Raw genomic sequence first — 24,358 nt, forward strand, 5'->3', positions numbered from 1 at the left:
GCTCCAACACCTTAACTGATTTTGAGCTTACAAGACAAGGACTGAGTAGAAGTTATTATCGGCCCCGTCTGAACTCAATTCACACCTCCTGTTTCCCGCCTCAGGTGTGACAAAAAATACAAGATCTCGACTGAATGAACTGATTTAAAAATACCAGGAGGCAACAAAAATGCACCTTCTTGTGCAAACTTTAAAGCGTCCCCTTGATTCCAACTTGTTGACCAAATATGGTGTCATCCTTGCCTTTGTTGGACATGCCCCTCACCTCCATGTCACTACTCATTGGTCTAACCAACTAACCTAACCAGCCCACCTTTGCAGGTGCCTCATTGGCCGATGTACAAATGTGAATGAATTTGATTGGTTGTCTTCATGTATTTTTTTTTTTAACTTTTTGGGGCCACAAGCCGAAACGCGTCGGTCTAATTTGTTAATAAAGTTGTCTTCACACTACAAGACAAGTGTTGCTGGAGCTTTTTGACCTCAATGAAAATGCAACTAGACTCTCAGAGTTTAGCTTGTTTACAGCAGGAAACAAAACTCTGCCTTTCTCTCTTTGTTCTTAAAACTGAGTTAATTGTACGGTAAATTAAAATCAAATACAAAGAAATACTAAACTCTTCTCTTGATATTAAAAGCATTAAGATGGTTGTTACTGTTGTACTTCATTCTTGCATTCATCAATTCTGACCTCACCCCACTGTTCATCTCGTTAGGTGATTGAATGTGATGTAATTCTCAGAGTCTGCCACTAGGTGGAGCCTTTGCACACTCTAAAGTGATGGAGAGCTACCGTGTCTGTATCTGGAACATCGTTAGCACAATTACATCAAGTCAGAACGTTTAAACTTTGTTAGGAAACCACACAACGAGCACAGAGGGGATGCAGGGAGGAGACGCATGAGAGCAGCCAGACAGCTACTGAAAAATGTGATCGTTGATTATTTTGATTTGATTGTTTCAGCAGAATGAAGTACGGTTGAGAGAAATTATGAACATTTTTTTGATGTTTATGTGTTTCTAAAATGATGGAGAAGATGTCCTAAAACACACACTCACTAATTAAAATACTGAAAACCAACAATATTCAATAATGTTTAAGAGAAAAATGCTTCAAAAATCACTTTTAAATGTTCCACAGCTCTGGAATAAAGTCGATCTAGTAATCACTAATGAGCTTTAATTGAAAATATTCTATAACTGCACTTTATGACATTTAAAAAAATCAATTGAGAAGTATATTTAACACAACTGAACTGAATAACAGTTAGCATTAATGGTGTTTTTAGTTCATTTGATAAACAAACTGTCCTTCCTCTCTGGCTGCTAACATCCAAACAAAAGAAGCAGAAGGAAATTAACAAAGACACCAGAACAAAAAAAAAACACCCAGTGTAAAGTTCTCAGACAGCAGCTTAAGACACAAAGGGAAAGATGCACACATGCACAGGAACATAGAGCACAGTGTTTCAGGATTACACACAGAAGGAGTACAGTACAGAGCCCATGTGGAGTCAGATGAACAGACCGATGAGTCACGCTGCTTCTCGCAGGACTCATTTGATTAGAAGTGAGGAGAAAACTGTTTTCACACCTGCCTGTGGAGAGAGCTCAGGTGGAAGTGATGATTTCGTTGACAGGTTGGAAGACAAAGTAAAAGGTGTGACAGCTGCAGGGAGGCGGCGGAGGGGAAAAATACTCAAACACTAAGTTTAACCTATTAATGTTTTCATAGAGTCAAATATAAGGTGCAATGACTGTGATTACTTTTTTTCATTCAGCTGTATTCACCAACCTGTTCGCTAAGGACCAACACCCTACACCTGCTGTCCGTCCCACTGACTCATTATAAGGTGATCTTGGTTTGAGGCCATAGCATCAATCCTCTGGAATTCCCTTCCCATCTCATTACGCTGAAGCTGATCCCAGCTGTCATTGGGCGAGAGGCGGGGTTACACCCGGTACTGAACGCCAGACAATCACAGGGCTAAATGAGTATTTTAATTAACATAATTCTTGGAGTTTAATGTTTGAGAACTTATCCTTAGTCTTTGTATCTCTATCTGTACATATTTTTTAAATCTTCCTGTCTAAGTCTCGTCATCTTCTTGTGCTGCTGTGAGATAAAGTTTAATCGCATCCTAAATCTTACTGAAGAGATTCTCTTTGTGCTCTACTCTTCTCAACTTTCTGGTCAAATCTGAGTTAAACATTCATTTTGTGTTGGAGGAAAGAATGCTTAAGGGCACAACAAACAATTCACTTCCAGCTGGAGCTCCTTCCAGATGAGACAGGCAGGTTGTTCTGATATAAATAGTCCAGAGATCAGCTGGCGGTGTGTGAATGTCTGCAGGAGGCTGAATGATTATAAATGACTGACAGGATGTCGTATTTTAGAGACACTGATGCATCTCGGACTGAACCTCCCAGAGCCACAACTAGAGGAACGGGAGGAGATGCTGATTGGCTGTTCAGGGAGCTATGGCTACTGTTGCTATGTGAGCAGGCAGCAGCAGCAGCAGCCTTTAAAAACACGACGGTAAGCAGCCTACAGAGACGCTACATCTACATGTCCTGCCGCTGCAGTCACTAGAGGCTGAGGGAATACTGCAGATGCTGTAAAGAGTACCAGCTGAGTTAGAGAAGAGGCTCTGCGGCAGAGAGAGTTAAGGTGGGTGTTGTCAACGTGTGAAAACCAGAGGAGCTTTACTGCTGTGAGAGCAGTTTATAAGACTCAGAGTTAGTTTGGAAAGCTCTAGAGGCAGATGTTTTTTAGAGGGGAGAAGAAGTTTTTACAACAACCAAAACACTGCTTTTAAATGTTAAACACTACGACTGGAGCACCTACTGTGGAGGAGATTTAAGATCGGGCTGAGAACAGTCTCACTTGGTCGTATTAATCTAAGTCAGCGAAACAGTTTAGTATAAGCAACAACTACTTTAGTACTGTAGTAATCTGACAGTCAATCAGCATAAGCAGTGTCACACAGAACATCATTATCGACATACTGGGTAAAGAAACAACCTTCATATCTTTCTTGACAGAAACCACAGACACCCTTGAGTAACATTTCATATTTAAATAATGTGAAATGATGAGAACTCAACATGCAGAATTAAAGTGGCATGGAGACAGTGAGTGGAAAAAACAAACAAAGTTGTCTTAAATCAAACACAGCCGTAGTTTTAATATGTCATTAAAGATTCTTTCATGACTTTATAATCCAATACTTTTAACGGCATTGATCTGAACTAAAGAAAGAAAAATAAATCAAGTTGTTGATGTAACAAAGTTCCTATCATCTGACCTCATCCATCAGATATGATATGTCTGACTCTACATACACATATCATATCTTTATAAACAGGACTCGTGGTGGGCTGATGTGTGAGGCTTCTGTCCAGAGAGATACAGTCGTTGTTATTGAACACGTCTGCACTGAATGTAAAGACTCTCTGTGACGTGCTGAGGGCTGTGTACTGTACTTACCCCGTTCCACTCCACGCTCATACTCACTTCCTCGCCACCGTCCGGCCCGCTCTCGTATTTCACCGTGTCAGAGGTCAAGCTCTCGCGGCTCCGCTGCTTCTCACGGGCCTCGGGCTCGCTCAGGACCTCTGCCACACGCTGCTTATGAACAGTGTCCAGACCCTGACACACACACACACACAAAAACACACAATCACACACATAAAGAAGAAATCAATTCAAGTTCAGCTAATCCAATTAAATCAACAGCGAGGAACCTGTGCCACCTGCAGATTAAAACACACTGTCACACACATGGAGCTGACAGGAACAAGTGCCAATTCATCCAATCCAATTTACATGGAAGCTATGAACCTCTACCACCTGCCACAAAGACAGCAGGCCCTGGCAGACACATGCATAAAACATGAGGATAAAACAGTCGGAACAAATTCAAAAAAGTCAATTTTAAAGGCCAAATAGGAAAAAAAATGAATAATTGAAGGCACAGCAGTCAAAAACATGTTGTCTCCTTAATATAAACCAGGAAATGGACACTATCACCACAGCACACTCACTCGCTGTGAATTGTTCTGAATATGTGAGGCTGGATGGCCATGCGGTTATGACGTGCACCCCATGTTCGGAGTTGGAGTCCTCATTACAGCGGCCGTGGGTTTGAATCTGACCTTTGCCCTTTGCTTCCCTACTCTGTCCTCCCAACACTTCCTGCCTCTCTTCAGCTGTTCTGTCTAATAAAAGGCAAAAAGGCCCCAAGCATAGTAATAATAATTCTCCTGGAATATTACCTGCTATGTTCACACATTGGCTCAACACAACTTCAAACGGAAAATGTTTTTGTTTTTTTAAGCTTTTTACATGCAGCTCACCTTTAGAATTTCTGGAAAGTTTCTGGGAATATTCAGAAGTTCTTTTGCATGTGTAAAAATCTAATTTTTAAAAGCTTAATATTCCCTTCATGCATGCTTTAAGACACATTTATAAACTCGGCTGTGAATAATGAAGGGATTACACCTCAGGAACAAGTTGGCACAAAGAAGCAGTCTCTGGTCTATTTAAAGCTGGACTGACGATGCTCTAACAGCACAGTGCAGATTGATGCAAACACTGTGTTGTCTGACCGTGTCTGAGGAATTAATTATTCACGAGTGGAAAAACACAGACTGACAGGATCACAAAGGGTAAATGAAGATGATGCTCATATTGTGAGATAATGAAATACTTCCTCCATTACATAATACAGAGACACTGATTCAATGTAAAGGAGACCTCTGGGCATGGATTGTCTTAATCTACCTCATCAGAGCTTTTCTTGAGGTTAAGTGCACAAATAAAGAAAGAAAAGAACGAAAAGCTACAGAAATGTCAAAACAACCATTTGAGCACATTTCTCAAGTACATGACAGAAAGATGACAACAAATAACACCTTAAATGGAAAGGCTCCAGCAGGACAAACATACAGAAGGTCCTGAGTTTCCGTTCTTAGCAGTATCAAACAGCAGGGAAAGGAAAGTGATTCCTCGTGATTCATGACACATTTTCTTTGTGGAAAAAGTAGGCTAGTTTTCTTATTGCACAACAACTAATTTCTGGATTTATAGATAATATTTGTACAAATCTCAGCCTCAGCCTGTGTGGCTCTAATGGATTATTATAACACAGGAAATGCCCCCTCACAAACAGTCTTGCGTCTCAGTTGGAAAGCACTTGATGGTAAAGTGTCAGATTCATAACAGTCCATGAATTTCATCCCATGCTGTGTAGAAAGATGTGTCTACATACTACATGTTCATGTTTGTATAACACAACATTGATTTGATATTTGTTTTTTTTGGGTCAAGCTTTTTTCTATTCCATCATGACTCCATCTTGTTGGAAGTTTTTATGAGTTTGATATTGTTTTGAACGTCATGAAAATTTTCCCATCCCACTTACAATGATTTGATTAATTAAAGAAGCCTTGTGGAGGGTGTGTGTGTTATTTGTAAGCAAACTAAATTAGTATCAATTTCTACAGTTGTGACATCCACTGGTATAACAGGATCAGGTTTAAATAGCCTGATGTTACTTCCCAACAGAGAGATGCTTGGCACTAACTTTGAAAGAGAATCCTAATTTAGGATGACGGCTGCAGGGGTTCTCCACTGCCTCTTATCTCCACGGGAAACCCCGCTAAATCTCATCAGTAACACATCACCAGAGGCACTTTGAAAGCTGCATCCTTCCCCGCATCTTAATTATACATCATCCGTCTCCCTAATTTTATGCTACATTGAAACTATTCTGCCTTTTAATCTGCCAGGAAATGCTGCGCAGAGCCATTTGATCTGAGAGCTGGTAACCCAATACGGTCATTTAGAGCTATTTCTGCAGTTTTAACACAACAGGGATGACTTAGCCCCGGAAAGGTATCCTGTGTTATCAGTCACATGATCATCAAGAGACCACACCTGCTTTCTGGAACGCAGGGCAGCTTCCTCCAGAGTCTCTGCCGCCTCAAACTTCCCCTGCCGCCTGTAGAGGGCGCCCAGGTTCTTCAGGGTGGTGGTCACTGTAGGGCTGCAGAGACACGAGGAGGAATATCTTGTCAAAGAGAATAATTTAATGAGGGCAACTGAACATAGACTAAATCAGACACCCACTCACTCCCCCACAACCACCTTAAACCTGCTCATCCTGTACCCTCCTCCCACAATGTGATACACACCAAATCTACAGAGTATGAACAATTATTCAGAAAGCAACAAGTGTGCTTTCTATTTTTCTCCCCTCGTCCTTCCTTTTTTTCCTCTTCCTGTATGTGTGAGCATTTCATTTTCTAACATCTCTCTCTCTCTCTCTCTCTCTCTCTACAATAACCTGCAGAGCCACAGCATCAATCAGACGCTATGCTGAGAAATACAGAGCAATGGGAGATAGTCTGTTTGGGCTCTTCTGGGGTAGAAGAGAGATTGGTATATTTTTTGGAAAGCTAAGGTGTGTGGAGATTTCAGTAAGAGTCCACTCACCTTTAATGCTGAAGTATTTAAAAACCTATTTTTTTTTCCATCTGCTGGAAACACTGCTCATCTGCACTTAGACACTTAATTCAAGACTCAACCGTACCTGTCGACTTTACAGGCCTTGTACCAGCCTCCATATTCTCCAAAAGGTGAGCCGTCCTTCTGCTTCCCCTACAAAAAAAAAGAAAAGAAAAGCTAAGAGTTACCCACCAAAACCACTTTAGAGGGTCTACATGGACTTGAAATGTGAAGTGACTCTTGAAGTGAAAATGAACCCATAACAAACTGAAGAGGATGTTTTAATACCTTCAAAGACAACATTAAGGGCTCTTCAGTCTGGTTAGTCCCTGAACAACTAAACCCTTTGAAGCGTGATGAAAAATGAACTCCTAGTTGGGATCCTCACTCAGATCAGCAGGAGATGGTAATTACTGAGACTTCATCATCTAATCCGACTCTTTGTAAAGGGAGTCCTTCTTATTCCCTCGTAAATACCATCATAAAACTGTCTGAGTACTTTAATGCTGCTGCCAGTGTTACTCAGTGTGTTGTTATCTGAATGTGCGGCCAAGCCCTGACTTTGATTTAGCAGACGAAAAGGGAACGATTCTAACTGATTCTGTGAACAATATTAGATAAACAAAATGTGGGTATGCATTACTTTAAAGAACGTATACATGATAGCACACAGGTTAAGGCTTGACCTTTATCCTCAGATTCGGCTCACCTTGCTTTGTTCCTCTCTCTCCTCAGCGTGCATCCATATCGGCTTGTTCTCATCTGCAGAGAAACACACAGTGAGACGCATGAGAAGAAGTAAATCATTAGTGAAAGACGAAAGATACGCAGCTCTGGATCTGAAGGAATAAGGCTTTTATTTTTCAGCTGAAAGGTCATTTTTGTTTACAGATACAGCAGCCTGAAAATATTAACCTTTACAGCAGAGGAGGAGCACAGCAGGGTCTGTAGAAGGACGACTAATGTGTTTATATTTGTACTAATTCAAAGTCACTCTGCATGAGTGGATTACGGCTGAAATGTGTGTCTGTGTTTTTCTTTTTTTATTATCAAAGTCACAGTAGGTACCATCAACAGAGCCGAACTCCCTCTCATGGGCGCGGGTGAGGATTTCTTTGTACAGAGTTTCAGCCTGCTTGAACTTGCCCTGTTTGAGGTAACAGGAAGCCTGGAAAACAAAACAAAGAGAACCAAACATAAGGAGTCAGCACAAATGATGACGTTACACTCTCAGGGAATCCACAGAGCAACATCAAAAAAAGCTTTTTATCGACCTTTTTACTACAAACAGTTTAAATGCACCTTCTTCTCTGAGGCTAACTCCACCCACTGCGTAATTTTGGAAACAGTTATAGAGTGAGATGAGGAGATGGGTAAGGTTAGGGAGTTGATGTGTGAGGCAGGAGTTTTTTCAGCAACATTGTTTAAAAGACCTTATTATTTAAATTTCTTTACCTAAACCTCAATTAGTCCCAACTGGTTGACTTGCAGGATTCAGAGCAGACTTAAAAACACAAGATTGCCAATTAAGCAAATTTGAACCCTTGAAATGTTTTATGTATTTCAATTAAAACAATATGTTTCTTTGTAAAACCTCAAATAATTTTTTTAATGCCTTTATTAGAGAGACAGGACAGTGGATAGAGTTGGAAATCGAGGACAGAGAGAGTGGGGAATGTCTTGCAGCAAAGGAGCCACAGGTCGGATCTCAAACCTTGGCTGCCCACTCGGAGGATTGTAGCCTTTGTACATGGGGCACATAAACTTACCACTAGGCCACTGGCGCAATCTAAAATAACTTGTTGGTAAGTGCAGTACCTCTAAGAGATGATGTAGCTACTCAGATCGTAATCTATGAAAATAAATAGGCAGTAAAAATAAATGTCCTAAAAAAAAAAAAAAAAAAACTGGTAAGAAATCTATTTAAAGATGAATCTTAAAGTTAGCTTCTCAGACAAATACAAAATTGTTATAATCAATCATATGATGACAATTTCAATTCAAAGATGTGGTTGCAATTATTGAGATAAATCTGCACTTTTTGTTTTGAGCTCAGCTTCAGTAACTTGCTTTGTCTTGAACAGGCTGAGCTTTGGTGGGAACAAAGAACCAGAGACAATTAAATACAACAAAAAGCAACCGTAGCCAATTGGCCGTGATGCATATTTTATATAACGCTGCTCTGCTGGAGTACATTAAACTGCTCCATAAAAAGTGCAGGCAGATCTTAAACCATGTGTTCATTGCTAAATTTTTCTTTGAATCGATTGCGGGAACCTGTTGTGCTTTTACTGACTGAGTGCAGAGCAAGGACAACTCGTTCTGGCCCGGGTGGTAGTGTAGTTAAGAGCGAGGGTCTGGACTGTGACGCCCCCAGAGAAATAAAACTAAATTGTGATTTCGGTTGATACAAATAAAATCTTCTCAGCTGACACAAGCATTAAAAAACTGCTCCCACTAGTCCTTCTTCCCTCTCACCAGGTTGTTCTTGGTTTTGGCCACGTTGGGGTCGTCCGGGCCCAGTTTGGTCTGGTAGATCTCCAGCGCTCTCATGTAGTAGTACTCCACCTCATCGTACTTGCCCTGGTTCTGACACAGCAGGGCCAGGTTGTTCAGCTGCTTGGCCACGTCTGGGTGGTCCTTCCCCAGCACCTGGGACGGAAACAATTGGAGAGGGAGGTAACAAAAACAGTCATTACGTCAAACCAAAAATGACTTTTAGACGACAAGCTGCATTTCTTGGATGTGCCATTTGGGCAACAGCTTTTACAGAGTGAGAAAATACCACCAGCATAGAACCAGGAAGTGGGGAAGCTCATGTTGTAACTGGCATCTTGTCTTTTTGGATTGTCAAAATGTTGTGCCTGAAACTGCTTAAGTTGTTTGCTTCTTCATTCCTAATTTACTTTATTGTCTGAATTGTGTTCAGCATCAACCTTTCAGTTCAGTTTAACCTACATAAGTGTATCCTCAAAGATTTGACCCGTGCCAGACTGGTGGACTTTTGACCTGCTTGATTAAATAAAAGCTGATTACATGGAACAAACAGCAGTTGAGAAACAAACAACATTTATCCCAGAAACTGCATTGTCCTGTCTGCATAGAGCTGAACATGAAAATAGAAGCAAAACCACCATGACAAAATAATATTTTAAGGTGGAAGTGTTTGTAATCAGCACAGTAAGCTTTTCCTGTGTGCTGAGGAGGCTTAACGCAATCAGAGGTGAGTATAGCAAGCGTGAAAGAGATGAAGAAGGATCGTTAGCGACTAGGTGTAGAGAGGGTTTTATGGGAGTCTGACAGCAAAGAGGACGATCAGAGAGGCAGAGACAGTATGAAAACTGCAGAACAGAGAGGAAATGATGAGGAGATAGGCTGGAGTTGGAAAAAAGTAAAGGAAGGAAAAGGAGAATGAATGAGGAGAGAATGCAAAAGAGAATAAGTCAGCAAAAGTGTACTCTCTGCAGGCTGCAGCTCTGAGAAACCACCTTTATGAAAACATTGGATAGAGGCGGATATGAACAGTAGGAGTAGAGAGAAAAAATTGAGAAACAGTTGGCAAAAAATTAAAGAGGAAAAAGGTAAACCAAGAGTCTTGCTGTTTATGCTTTTGGGGATTTTTGGTTTCACATTACTGCAATATATAAATCTGCAGGAGGTCTGAGGTTGAACCCCCTCCTGAGTGTGACAGGATGGTCTCCCGCCCTGTGGGGGACTGTCAGCCTCTCGGTGTGTGTGATCAACAGGATGGTGCAGAGCTATCCGAGTGGTGCCACCTGCAGCATTCACTCAGCCCCCGGCCTCCCACGCCTCCACAGTGTAACAAATATGACAGCTTCCCTGTAAACATCATTAGCTGGAAAAGGATTGCCATAAGCCGAGCACAGGGCAAGATCGGGGTCACTGAGGAACTGATTGTGTTTATTGATAGAAGCCTTCAAATACCAAAAGTGCTGCAGTATGTGGTGGTTTTCCAGGAAGCTCTTAGAAACAATGCTTAATCTGAAATTAAGCCCGAAAGCCTCTACTTACAGGGCACTCACTGAACCCACGTTTTGGCAAAATAAATACCGAGTTTGGTGTTTTTAGACAAATTCAGGTATTTACTTCTCTGCATTTTGCCCGAATGGAGATGGACACAATTCAAGTCTGATTCTGATTGTGATGATAGTCGACTAGCCTGAGCTTGACTCGTTTTTGTGAGTTAGTGTAGGCTTCAAGAAGAGAAAACGAGTGTGTGCACACCCAGGCAAGATGTATGCAGGAGCAGGACAAGAAATGTAGCAACGGCATAAAAGGTCTGCACACTATTCAGCTCCCGATGGTTAATTTTATTTTAACGGGACAACGTTTCGATCCACAAGATCTTACTCAGGCCAATTTAGTTTTAGGCAATGTAGGCTGGCAGCCCCCTGTATTTTAATGTTGATATTACAGTCTGTACACAGTAGACAACTGAACACTTCAGCGCAGTTAAAGTTAATTGTTCCACTGTCTTTAAATGATACTCTTGCCCTTGGACATTCTTTACTATCATCTTTTTTGTTGTGAAACATATAAAAAAAGAATTCAACTTTTGTCGTAAAATGATTCAATGAAAAGAGAAATGAGTCACTAGAATCATTCCTTATGTGAACTAACCCTCACCTCAGCATGTGTGAGGCACTCAGCTCCAAGGCCTCTGATTTCTACTGAAGACATAAATCTTTAAAGAGGGTCGATCATTTCATCTTTTAAAAAGGCTCAGTCGCTGCCTTACACAGCTGAACACTTAGTAAATAGTTAATTTGTCTGGGGCTAGTCGCAGTGTTGGATTAAAACACATTTGTTGCTCCAGTAATTATTTGGGGCAGCAGGACATTGTGTGTGTGTGTGTGTGTGTGTGTGTGTATGTAGTTGAGTCCAAATAAACTACATCGATGTGTTCATGGAGATCTATGGCAGAGTAATGAGATGTATCAGTCTCAGAATACACACAGCATAGAGTACAGCACAGTGAATGTTTAGCATCTCGGAGGAGCAGCGCAGTTTGGCAGGATTTCTAGAAACTGAGATACAAAAATGAATGTAGGCAGTCAGGTTAAACTGGCATATCGACCCCGAGCAACGTTTAACCCCGTTCAGCACAGGCATGTGGATGTTACAGTAAGCTGCAGGGAGGACCAACAAATATATTTTTCTGTCTTTGTTTGTTTTTTTTTGTTTGTTTTAACGCCTTGTCTGTAAAGCACTTTGGTCAGCTGAGGCTGTTTTAAATTTGCTATACAAATAAACTTGACTTGACCTGACTAGGAACTGCTCAAGAAAACATTCATTGAGTCCTGATTGTGATGATACTGAATACAAATACTTGTGTAATTACATCATTATAAGGTTGGTACATTTTTACTGGCAGATTCTTTATTTTATCTTTTCACATTCCAGAAGTCAAGCACAGACTCTTACAGTATAAAGACAAAATACTGATCTTTTTATGGAGTCTGCATCGTCTTTAGTCATAACATCCTTAACCTGATCATCGCTGGTGCCACCAGAACTCACTTAGACTCTGAGCTTTTACTGAGTTTCTATAAATATAGAGAAACATCTCTGCAGCAGCCACCTTGCACCCCCTCCCCCCCCCCTTCCTGTTCAGGGGTAAATCTCTCAGCTGAAGTGAGGGCATTATCATCCGAGTTTAAGTAGCACCAAAAAAATGACATCTCTCAGCTTAACCAAAGCTGACGTCTCATTCTCTGAGTAGTGTGAAGGAAAGAGAGGGAATGTTTGTCCTAAGCCAACAGCTGAGGATAGACAGTGAAGAGGGAATAAATGTTCTTCCTGACAATACACATGCTGTTCCATATTCCACACTTTTGTTAGTGTGAATCTGTGCTTGGAGATGTTGCACGAAGCAATACTTTGTTTGGTGGTGGGTGTTTTTATTGTAAGATAATTCAATAAATCGGTGTGTTTAACTGCTCCAATGGAAACAGCAATCTAGCTTGTTTCCATACTGTGCATTATTTCCAAAAGTAAGGGACGTTAAATGAACCAGCTGCATTTATTTTGGTGATATGATAAGTCAGGCTTTCCCAACCGTGCATGGAATTCAAATGGGCTTGTCTGAAACTTTGTATTTATTGATCAATTAAAAATATATTGTATATTAAAATATATTGACCACAGACTACTGTGGGCTAGTCAATGACAAAACAAGAAACGTGCATAGACTCTGTCTGTCTGTCATCCATTGTGCAGAAATGTCGTCCCAGCCTCTCTTCCTCTATAAACATGAATAAGCCTAAATGTGGTGTAAGATGAATGTTTACTTGCAACACAGTCGAAAAACTATTACATGACAGAAAACAAATTAATTTGAGCAAAAAGCTGGATGCGTTTTGAATGTCTGTGGTCCCCAGAGTTGTGAGTTGTAACTCATTGCGTTTTAGAAAAACCTTATTTTATTAAGAGCAGCTTCCAAACCCGTAACTGTCAACTGTCATTTTAGAATAGTGATCCACTGAGAGTGAATCTTTCACTGTCATTGTTGTTAAATGAACAAGCTGTACTAAAACGGAAAGCTTGACAGGGCTTGGCGACAGGAAGTGTGTCCTTGATTCAGCTGCCTCTAAACCAATGACTCATGGGGAACATCTTCTGAGTGAAATCCCCAGTGTTCAGTGATTGACTGCTTTGTTTCAAAGTAGGACAAAGTTTGTCTGAAAGTGGAAGTAAAGTTTTGTTTTAAAGTACAAGTTTTAAGTCAAATGAATTTAAGAAAAAGACCAGATGTGAACTCTGGGGGGGGGGGGGAGGGGGCGGGGGCGCTCTCCTTTTATTTGTATAACTTCTGCTGAATCTGTTTAGTCATGGTGTTTGATGACGTTTGACCTACCTTTTCTCTGATCTCCAGCGCTCTCTTGCACAGAGGCTCTGCTTCTTTGTACTTTCCTCTCTTGCCATACAGGACAGCCAGGTTATTGAGGGTGGCAGCAACCTGACAGGGACACAAACAAATTAGTCATTTCAAAATACTTTTTAAACCCTTCGTCACCAACGTCTGGAACGTTTGTGCAACCGCAGGACTCCACCACAGCAGCGCAGTGCTTAATCTAGGGGTAATTAATGAGGAGGAGGAGGATGTGCAGAGCTGAGAGTGATTGTGCTGGGCTGTCATTTGATCCCAATAAGCCGTAGGATGAATCTCCACAGTGCACTCAGGAGGAGGGAAACCAGAGGCGCCTGGAGGTCACCTCTGATCTCTGGTTCAGAAAGGATCTGGTGGCCATGTGGGCAGAGTGGGAGGACAGGAAGGAGGGCGAAGAGAGGACGGAGGTGTCTGAATGAGGGGGAGGTAATTTAGAAAGACCAGAGGAGGCGGAGGTCAGGGCAAAAGGAGGAGGCTGTTGCATTTACAAACTTAATTGTCTTACTTTTCCAAAAGTGTTTTCCATGAAATGATCTGCTAAGCATGATTTATGTGGATCCTAATTTTACTGTAAAGATAAAAAAAAATCCCCACAGCTTCAAATATGACTATATCCGAGAAGCTGTTGAACACTTATATGTGTCTAAGAAACTTCAACAGATGCTACAAAAGTCAATGATCAATCTTCCGCCTGGTCTAGTAACAGAAACACTCATGAACTACTTCAGTGACTGTTCAATCTGAAGTGGGGTTGCATGTGGTACTAGTCAATAGAAGTGTATTAGTCACAGGAGATGCCAGGTCAGAGTAACAGAACAGAGGCTAGGCTATACTTTGCTAATCTGGGGCGGGATTTGCAACATAATTAAGCTAATTTTCAGAAGAACCAACCTGAAAAACAGGGTCAGGGTATATCAATGTCCATGGTTTGTGTTCTCCTCGTTGTCTAATAAAGTATCAAAACCAATGTGAGAGTTTCAGTGTTACAAGCGCACTATGTAAACAAAAGTTTAAAGGGACACATTTTGTCAGAATTATGCCTTTACATTGATGATGTAGAGAGCTGCTCTGTCACTCATACATCAAGATGGACAACTGAAGTAATCTGAGATTTAATGCGTGTATTTTTGCCAAATATGGTGTCATGTACAGCTGGAGACCCAAGGAAGGAGATACTATAACAATGATTCTGGTACTCTAAATGTCCTCAAAAGTCCAAAAACACAACATCCTTCTGGTTCAGATGAAATCGGCTCTTCTTTCCTGTCACCCTCCTCCAGGTCTCCATGTCAAAAGCCCCAAAGCAGACCCCACATGGATTGTTCAGAACTTGATACCTAAATTGATGTGTGGGCAGAAACCGCAATCATAGGCTTTTAGTCTGTGACCCTCTTCTACTCTGAGGAGAGCTTCAACACAACAGCACCCAGATGGGGGGTCTTTAACTATTTCAGTTCAGGCCTTGGAAAGCCTACCCTGCATGGTAACTATACAGGTTTTCATATTCTATGATAAACTAGTTTAACACTAGCATCACCCAACGAGAGAAGATACAGTTTCCATGCCAAGTCCTATTCCTCAGCTGTCGCTCAACGATCAAAGCTCCAGACCACCCAATCAGCCACTATGTAAACACAATTAAAATGTGATGTAGCAATTAATCCCAAATCCCTGTTTTTTTCCCAATAAATATGAAAATGAACTATATGTAAACAATGGCCATCCTTCACACCACACAAATGAACCCTCAACTTCATAAGTACCCATTTTATAGGTGGAGAAAAGAGCGTTTATTTTGGATTCAGGACTGACAGGTATTGTGTAATGATTGAAGAACATGAACATTTAAAGTGTTTGTATAAGGTAATATGCACTCTTTAACTTCTTCATATCATTATCACAACACTGAGAAATATGCATTGTGCCAAAACATTGTTCATACTGTGTAGATGATATGTGTGATGATACATGTACATTCAAAGGTGCTTGATCAAACCTGAGGTCTAGATCATGTTTTTTCATGAATATCAGGCGCATCTAAAATTAGAGCCTTGATTTAAAACCCCTCTTTCACAACAAACCAACGGGAAAGTAATTGTAAGTGATTAAAAGTTTAAGAGACCAAGAGCAAGAGACCAAGTGAAAAGAAAAATTGTGATGAGACAACATAAAAAGAGAAATCAGTGTCAGACAATTTTCTGTATTGTTGCCAAAATGTCTCGTAAGAAATCACCTAAAGGAATCACTTCCAAAGGATCAGGACCTTGTGGCAGGATTAGAGAATGAGGTGGGAGGTGGGAGGGGAGAAATGGGGAGAGGGCTAACCTCAGTTTGACAAAGTGGTGAGTGACGGAGGTCCAGACAGTGGAGACACAGGCCTGCTGGAGTTAACACAGTTAGTGGATGTGCTGTTTGTTTACAATCACACTGATGAACAGAGGTTAATGGGTTAGAGAACAGCCCCGGTTCAATTATTAATGAAACCTTTGTGTTTACTGGGATATGAGTTTGTTGTTGTTGTTAGGTGGTTAAACTACACGTTAAAAAGGTGAAATCATAATTTTAGGCAGGTTATTTAATACAGCAGCAGACATACGATACATTGAGTGGTGATTAAAATGAATCCAAATACCCGGCACAACCCAATGGGATAACATGATACAAAGTACATTACATCTAAAAGCAGCACTCTGACACGCTCTGGTCAATTCAGGCTCTTTGTATCATGATGAGTGATAAGTAAAAACTGTAATTCAAAAACTACTTTGGCTGCACTGTTATCATGGCTGCCTGCTTTGTTTGATGTGTTACCTGAAGGAGAGCATGGTCGAGAAGTTTTAATGCACTTTATTGATCCCCGAGAGGGAATTAGGACACTGCAGCAGCCACAAATAAATGCAGATCAAAGGGCAGTGGGGATATTGCAAAGTGAGTGAACTGACATGATGGTGGACAGCTCAGTCTGCAACAAGCAGCCTCTTATAAAGGTTTTGTTTCCATTAGCTGTACTTACTCATGATAAAGGGACACTGGACATTTTTGGAAACATTTTATTAACTTTCTTGCTGAGGTTGAGATGAGAAGATTAATAACCCTGTACTTAAATGTGAAGCTTCTTCCATGAGCTTGTTATGAATGACAATTAACAAAACAGCTGACTAACTACTACACATAAAAAAAAACCCAATAAAACATTTGGATTTTGGACTTTATTTATAAAGGTTTTGGATTAATCATTAGATATTTGGTGTAAACTGGTGTTCTTCAGTGGATTTCATCATCTTCAAATAAAGCAAGGCAAGCTTTTAAGAGTATGTTATGCTAAGCTATGCTAACCAATCAATTGCTGTTAAGTGCAGACATGAAAGTGCCAACAACCTTCTTATGCAACTCTCAGGAAAAAAAGTGACTATGTATCGTCCCCATAATGTGACATAATCTCTGAAATGCTGTCACACATACGGACCAAGCTGCTTAAACCTGTCTTGTGTTTTTTTGTGTAGGGGTTTTCAGCAATCGACAGCAAGGACTAACCACCCTTTGAAGCTATTACGTTGAACTCATACACGGGATAACACATCCCTCTGATCATAGTAGAGTCAGAAAAATAATACCATCCAACATTTCATAGCCAGAAAACTGAGCAGGACAAAATGACTTTGATGTAATTCAGAGGAGGATGTACTCACAGCTGGATGGTCCCTGCCTAGAGTCTTCTCCCTGATAGCCAGAGCATCATTCAGCAGGTTGGCTGCCTCCTTATATTTGTTCTGGTCCCTGACAGACAGGAGCAAACAGAGTCAGACACAATGACGCTAACACAGATGGACGGACAGGGCACACAAAGAAGATACAGAATGATAAACTATGCTAACAATTTCCACTTACAGCCCATTATTTTCAGGTGACATGGTTTAAAATACCTTTGCAGAAGTTCCCACAGTCCACTGACGACAAGTAAACCCAGTCTTTCATTCCTCCAGGGTAACCAAACCAAAAACGTGACTTTTCAATGGATACGATTTATGGAAGTAAAAAAACATGTGTAAAATTCTTCTCCAGCTCTTGTGTGTTGATCTTTTGTTTTTTTGACCTGGGAAATTAACGCTTCCCCACTTCTGTTACAGTACTGTAAATCTTTGGCTGTGTCTGCTATGTTTGCTATGTTCCACTCCTAGCATTGAAAGGCATCCAACTATTATTTGGAGGGTCCTATAGAGGCCTGTCACACAATGCTTTCAGAGCTGTTACCAAGGGTTTCAAGGAAAAGCCACCATGTTGTAACGGTGACAAACGAGAAGACATGCAATAGCTTCTATCACATGTTTCTCTTCAGATTTTGTTAGCTCTGAAAGTATTTGAATTATGCTATTGAAGCAACAAGGTTAAAGGCATTCCTTTTATTGATAACTAGCAAACAGAGTCCCAGCATTCAGTTACAGGCTTCTCTCTCATATACTCCCCTCTGAGATTGTGGGAAGGCTTGTTAAATAATCAGAGTTGCCCGGAGACTTTAGGGATTTACGAGCTATTGAGGACTTTCATTTGCTAGAACAAAAGTGTTTTCAGCAAACTGAATATTAGTTCTCACTCTGTCTGCAGTTGTAAACTTTTAATGTTAATGTTGCAGTAACTAGACAGAGAGAAAATTCTCTTCTCAAGCCACTTGGAATCCAGATCTCATGAAAAATCACAGACTCTTAAAAAAAACATCAACACTGGCTCCAAAGAATTTAATTTCCTGGGGCCAATAAGACTTTCAACATCTACTAAAGTCCTTTGTAAGTTTGAAACAACACCCCTGAAACTCCCTCCTGGATCAAAGGATGGCCAGGATCATATTCTAGGAGCCACATTTACAGAAAAAACTCACCTGTAAACAAGAGCTAGGATATTGAGCATCGTGGCCACATCGGGGTGGTCGTGTCCAGAGGTCTTCTCCAGGTCTTCCAAGGCCTGCTTGCAGAGGGGCACAGCCACCTCGTATCTGCCCTGAGAGGCGTACTGAATCACCAGGTTGTGGAGGGTCCTCAGACGGGCTGGGATCTCGTAGCCTCCCTGCTGGGCGGCCGCTGCTGCAGCACTGCCGTGAGTCGGCTGAACTAAAGGACACACAGGGGGAGATGGAGGGAAAGATTTAACATCAGGACACAAGATGATTTTAGTGCAACTGGCCTTTATTGATTTCTCTAAACAAATTTCTATTGATCTATGTTTATTTTCTACTTTTCTATCTGTAATGTTTTTGTAATATTTACAGACTGAGCTAATGCAGCCCCCAAACTGTGATGAATACTGCTTTTCTGTTGCTACATTTAAAGTTTATCTCTGAAGCCATTAATTATCCAAGTTCCCACAAATGAGCACAACAAACAAACACCATCTGGCTGCTAACATATGCCCTGCAAACAAGATTATTTACACATAAACAATGTCCTCATTATGTTATGATGAACAGTAAATGTGGTAGCTACTGTGTACAGGGTCAGGAGGACTACTGTGATGTCTGTTATGACATGCAGTTTGTGTGTGTGTCTGACTGTGTGTAATAATGTGTGAAAGTGAGAGTGAGAGGTCAGGAAACCACCTGATGGGGTTTCTTATTAAAGGCAGTCAGCTCTATATTTACTCTGAAAAAGAGTCGCCTCTTCTTAGGGCAGCCCACTGCAGTAATAGCACTGACCAGACGGACATTTTCAGACATTAAGTGATACCAGGTGTTCACAACCATTCACAACACGGCAGCCTGTCGACTTAACACCAGCTCATGGTAGAGAGAGGCATTAAAAAGAAAAAACAAAAAAGGGCCTCAATTGCAGAACTGTCCTAAAGCATCTTAACAACACCTCAAAATGTCACTACTCAGCATTTACATCAAGCGCCAGGTGCTGCTAATAACTAAATCAGTTTGGATTATCCACAGCGGCAAAGGAGGAAGTTCTGAGCACTGCAGCTAAACAGTTATTCTGCGTCAACAAATCTCAAAATGAGTTATAAACTATTAGTCACCTGGACATAAAAAGATAGATGTGATATGTTTTTGTCTTAATACTTTCCTACGTCATGCATCAGTCACGTCTGGAGCTTTGTGTTTGAAGGACAGGAGGATTCTAAATCACCCTCCAGGGAGGCGCTTAAGTGGCAACGACATCCAACAATCCAGAAAACACGCACATCCAAACCAAACATGGCAGGTGCTGAGTTGAGCACAAAAGTCACTTAAAATAAAGAGAAAGACGGATCGCACACTACAGGGCTCCAATAATCCAGAAATTGATTTATTTCCTGGTGAAATACATTTCCTGAATACTGGAGCCATGTGGTGTGCGAGCAGTCTAACCTTTTGAGATATTTCATCCTTGCTATGCCAACAAGTCCTACATCTACTTGCAACAAGTACAAAGCTGATGTTTCAAGGGGAGGCGGTTGAACAGAAGAATAGAAAGCTATATCAGACTCTGCTTTTGACCGATCTTTATTCCAATTTTAGTTCTTCCCGGAACATTTGGGGAGGTCAAACACTAAATCTCTTGGACCCCACTTTTAGAAATGTAACAGGAACATGACACTAAATCTTTACAAGATTTTTCTGGGATAAACAGAGTAAAGTAAATGACTATAAAGTAAATATTTGAGCCGAAAAAAACACTGTGTAAGAGCCTTAGGCTAAATCTAAACAAAAGCAGAGCTGTCATCATCATTTTCAGCTTTTTTTCCAGCATTATCTTCTTCCAGCTGAGAGCAATATCCAAAAACCCCAAAAGCATTTCAGGCTGTCTGAATAAGCGTAAAGGGGAAAGATATCTTGTCTACTTGTGCAGCACACTACACACAATAACACACACACATACACACACACATCCTCACACAGAGTATCATGCAGCTCCATTTCACACTGAGAGGATTAATGTCAGTGGAAGCAGCATTCAATGACGCGTTACTTCCCTATGCACCGGCAGATCCTGAATGCATCCTGATTTTCTCTTTCTGGGTACAGTTCCTCCTGCTCTGCTTTTCCATCCTTTGTCATCCATCTACTCATTCATTCAAACTCACACAGGGCTTAACAGCATTGCCTCCATTTCAGGTCTGCGTATTACTTCATGTTATTAACCAGCCGAGAGATTCAAGTATCCTTTTCCCTCGCAGTTTGGAAACGTGTAAACAAAAAGCTGTTGCTTCTCACCCTCGCCAATACTTTCACCCTCTGTGTTTGTTATTATTTTTATACTTTGAGTTCTGTATTTACCTTCCTGACATGTAGCTACTTGTTAGTATTTACTGTAAACACTGACGAAGGTGTGAGTGGGAATGTGTGGGTGGGTGTGGGAGTGCAACAATAAGCACATAGAGGTGTTGATGAGTAAATGGGTGCGGGTGCATAATTACTGCATTACTCTGACTTATGATTATTAAAAGATCTTAATCTCAAACCTCAACTACAATTACGGTACTAATAGTTCTTCAGGCTATCAGAGCCTCTGGCTTTTTGACTACTTAAGGTCCATTTCAACCTTGTGATGTAGTGATGCCAAAGCCAAATTTCATTTTGGGAGCGATAAAGAATATTTGATTAATTAATTATTTGTTCAAAGGAATATCAAAAAAACATTTTTGATTCAATCTAGATGCTTATTTTTTTCCAAAGAATATTGCCCCCTCTTTGGTATGAAATACTTAAATGTCTTTGTGAATGTATTTTCTTCTCTTGCACTTCTCTGCATGCAGCTCCCTGACTTATTTTATTTACAGCAATACGCTGATGTGATTATCTTAATAACGCAGAAGGAAAACGTCTCATTTCTTCAATCATTATGCAGTATTGACGTCTACATGGCGGTCCCTTCTATTGAGATTTATGCTGCATAAAGTTAATCTTATACTCTTTTCACCAACTCAATTCTTCTCACAGCTATATTCTATATTAAAGTCTCTCTCTCTCCTCTCAAGTCATAATTCAAACTTTGCTACAACGCTTGACACAGCAAAGGCTCGACTAACACTGCTAAGGAAAAAGCTGAAAAATCGGCCTAATTTAGCAAATTTTCCGTCCGAAAAAATGAAAAAATGAATTGGAAACAGTATCCCAAAAACAACCTGTTCTGCTTCCTCAGCTTTTTAACCTGCACTGTAGTCATCATAATTCAAGCCAAAGCATAGAGAAGTCTCAATCAAAACACATGAAACACTATAAAAGTGAGGAAATACCACAGGCAGCTGTCTGGCCTGTGAAAAAAAGAAGCTGGGTTCAGCCAAGATGCTGCCTTAGAAAGAGCATCAGAGACTTGTGTGCTGCAACTATGTCGCTGAAATTATAGTCACTTGATCATTTTTCTCCGTAAATGAAAAAATGACATGTAGAGAGCTGAATTAAATGTTAAGATTAAATCTTCATTGCTTGATTTCTGAAGAGAAGAACATTTGGACCTGTAGCCAGCAGGTTCAATTAAACAGAAACAAAGAACTGGAGTTCACTGAGCTGTAGTCTGGCTCAAACAATGATCCGAAGAGTGTAAACAAGTCTGCTGTACAGCAATTCAAACTGGCTGACGAACTAATGCCAAGAGCCAAACGGGAATCACCTTGGTGCAAAAAGGGGATTTAGGTAACTCATTGCCAAGTGTAGGAACAAACAGCTTGCTTGTTTTTTTGTGCAGACCAGAAGCTTGCAGGTCAGTTGTCCCTATCTGTCTCAAAGCTGCTGTAAATTTCCGTTAATTCAGCCAAATTAGCGAGGTACTTGTTCTGGTGGGGCAATCTAGTTGGCAATAGTTATAATCTCGGTCAAATGAGGCTTTTGTAATCGGCCGCACAAAGACAAACAGGCTTATGCTACGCAGAATTGTGTGATTTCATTTTCTTTCCAGTGGTATTATGCCAACAAATGTTTATCCTCATATTCAAAGATAAATCATTTCAAAGCAACATCACTGTGATCTTGCCAAACATTATTTCACCTGACTGCATTCACACAAAGAGAATACGCTGTAGAAATCCTGGATCTATATTACAACAATCTGGTCTGGAGGGTTTTCTTCCCCATTTGGCCTCCCTCCATGCTTAACTAGGTCCTGACTAATGGGCCTGTGTAGCCAGCACAGTTAAACTGCCTGGACTATTGAAAGACGGCCCCATCAAACACTGAGTGATGGGAAGGACATGAAGAGTGGGAGAACAGAAGAAACAGGGTGTGTGTGTGTCTGTGTGTGCGTGGAAAAGAGAGACAGGCCAGGGGTTGTGTGAGAAGAGAGAGATGATAACGAAGCCTGACAAACACCTCAGTCTATTTTGTGATCTATTCTGACTCACAGTACATCCACTGAAGTCACCAGTTTCACTGCTGTGGTATGAAAACTTAAGATATTATTACCATGTACAGTTGCATACCTAGAAGATAGGAACATTCTACTTTGTCCCAAGGCCTGGAACTCCATGTCATATTTAAGGTTCAGGACTGGAGATACTTGAGAAATCAACCAGAGTGGAGAGAAACAAAGGAAGCTGGAAAACTTACTTCCTGGGGCTTGGTCATCCTGGTCATCTGGGAAGAGATCGTCCAGAGTTTCTTTACTTGAGTCGGAGTCCTTCTCCTCCTGAGAGGGGAGAGAAAGAGGATAAGATGGAAGGAAATGGAGAAAGATACAAGGCGGTGAATAAAATTACTAAACGCTACTTTTATACCTGCCGATGTAGCGGTTCTGTCACCTTGTTCCAGTCAAGCACATTCAATCAAAAGTTATACCAGCGTGTGACAAAATGTGTCCCATTGCTGAGGTCATTATTGTACAGTATTTGTAGTCATGTTGTCCACTTCTCACTACATATTAAAACCTGTAGATTTCCCTTCAGCCATGCCTGGTTATAGACATTTCTCCCAGTAGTGTCAGCTAATTATTGGTGTAACCACATGTATACTTTGATAACTGACACAATCCCACTGCAGCAGATAGTACGGCTGTATTTGTCATATCTAGATGGAATTTTTATCATGAATTTAAAGCATTTCAATTTATTCCCACTGGTTGGATAGCATCTTATTGAAATTCCTTTTTATGGAAATGTTATGGAGTATGCTTCTGAGTCCCCTTGTGTCCTCTGAACCAATACCACTTTGTTCTTTCATTACCCATACTAGAGCTCAGGTTACAGTGGTACAATTCAAGTAATCTCATACTCCTAATTGTTAAACCTGAGTACATCACATATAAACTCACTTGAACCATTGTTATGTAAGCCAGCCAGAGGACAACTTTTGCTGTGGCTCCTAAAATAGAGTCAACAGCTCGCTGTGACTAAGTGAATGAAATTGATAGCAAAAACAGAATTATACTGACAGTGAGAATGAAGCTGGATCAGTCACTTCACGGCTGATACCTGAAACCCTTAAAGCTCATAGAGATCTACTGTATCGGTAACCTGTTTCAGTTTCTTTGTTTTGGAGTCAGACTTAAACCGTATGTCGTCTGGTAAAACAAATTAAACACAAGGGCATGATGAACGGGTGAGAACATGACCTGAGCACTCACTGATGGGGACAGGTCCTCGTCGTACTTCTTCAGCTGGTTCATGAACTCCAGGTGCTTCTTCTCCTCCTCCAGCTGGGCTACGCTTTGCTCGCTCTTCTGCAGCTTCTGCTGCGTCCCTGCCAGCTCGTCCCTCAGCCACTGGTTCTCCTGACAGAGCCGGCGTACCTGAGCCCGGAGCTTCTGCTTCTCGGACTCCACTGAGCTCAGGTGGCTGGACAGCGCCATCATCACCTGGACGAAGAGGAAAGTTGCTTCATAGTTGAAGAATAACAAAATCCCGTAGGAAAAATGTTTAAGTCTTTTGGATGATCAAGTGGACGGTAAATTTCTTGTATAAATGGTCTTTACAACAAAAATATTCGGAAGTCTTCCAAAAACAACTCTTGATTTCTGGTACTAGTTAAGATGGAA

The 24,358-nt window shown here is 40.9% G+C and overlaps 1 protein-coding gene across 5 annotated transcripts in view; it reads right to left on the minus strand.

The window, feature by feature from the left end:
* The window catches only part of klc1a (kinesin light chain 1a), a 49,516-nt gene that overhangs the window by 15,392 nt on the left and 9,766 nt on the right, over positions 1-24,358 (minus strand). For 3 of the 5 annotated variants that reach the window (XM_061062862.1, XM_061062860.1, XM_061062863.1), the window contains exons 3-13: positions 23,948-24,178; positions 22,936-23,014; positions 18,295-18,523; positions 17,111-17,198; positions 13,389-13,490; positions 8,990-9,163; positions 7,580-7,679; positions 7,221-7,273; positions 6,597-6,664; positions 5,942-6,050; positions 3,491-3,652 (exon numbers count right to left, since the gene is read on the minus strand). In XM_061062862.1, the coding sequence (XP_060918845.1) occupies positions 3,491-3,652; positions 5,942-6,050; positions 6,597-6,664; positions 7,221-7,273; positions 7,580-7,679; positions 8,990-9,163; positions 13,389-13,490; positions 17,111-17,198; positions 18,295-18,523; positions 22,936-23,014; positions 23,948-24,178 (1,395 nt within the window). The remainder of the gene's footprint in view (positions 1-3,490; positions 3,653-5,941; positions 6,051-6,596; positions 6,665-7,220; positions 7,274-7,579; positions 7,680-8,989; positions 9,164-13,388; positions 13,491-17,110; positions 17,199-18,294; positions 18,524-22,935; positions 23,015-23,947; positions 24,179-24,358) is intronic. The other 2 variants (XM_061062861.1, XM_061062864.1) reach the window with 1 other exon arrangement.

Source organism: Labrus mixtus, chromosome 18, assembly GCF_963584025.1.
Source record: "Labrus mixtus chromosome 18, fLabMix1.1, whole genome shotgun sequence".
Classification (NCBI taxonomy): domain Eukaryota; kingdom Metazoa; phylum Chordata; class Actinopteri; order Labriformes; family Labridae; genus Labrus; species Labrus mixtus.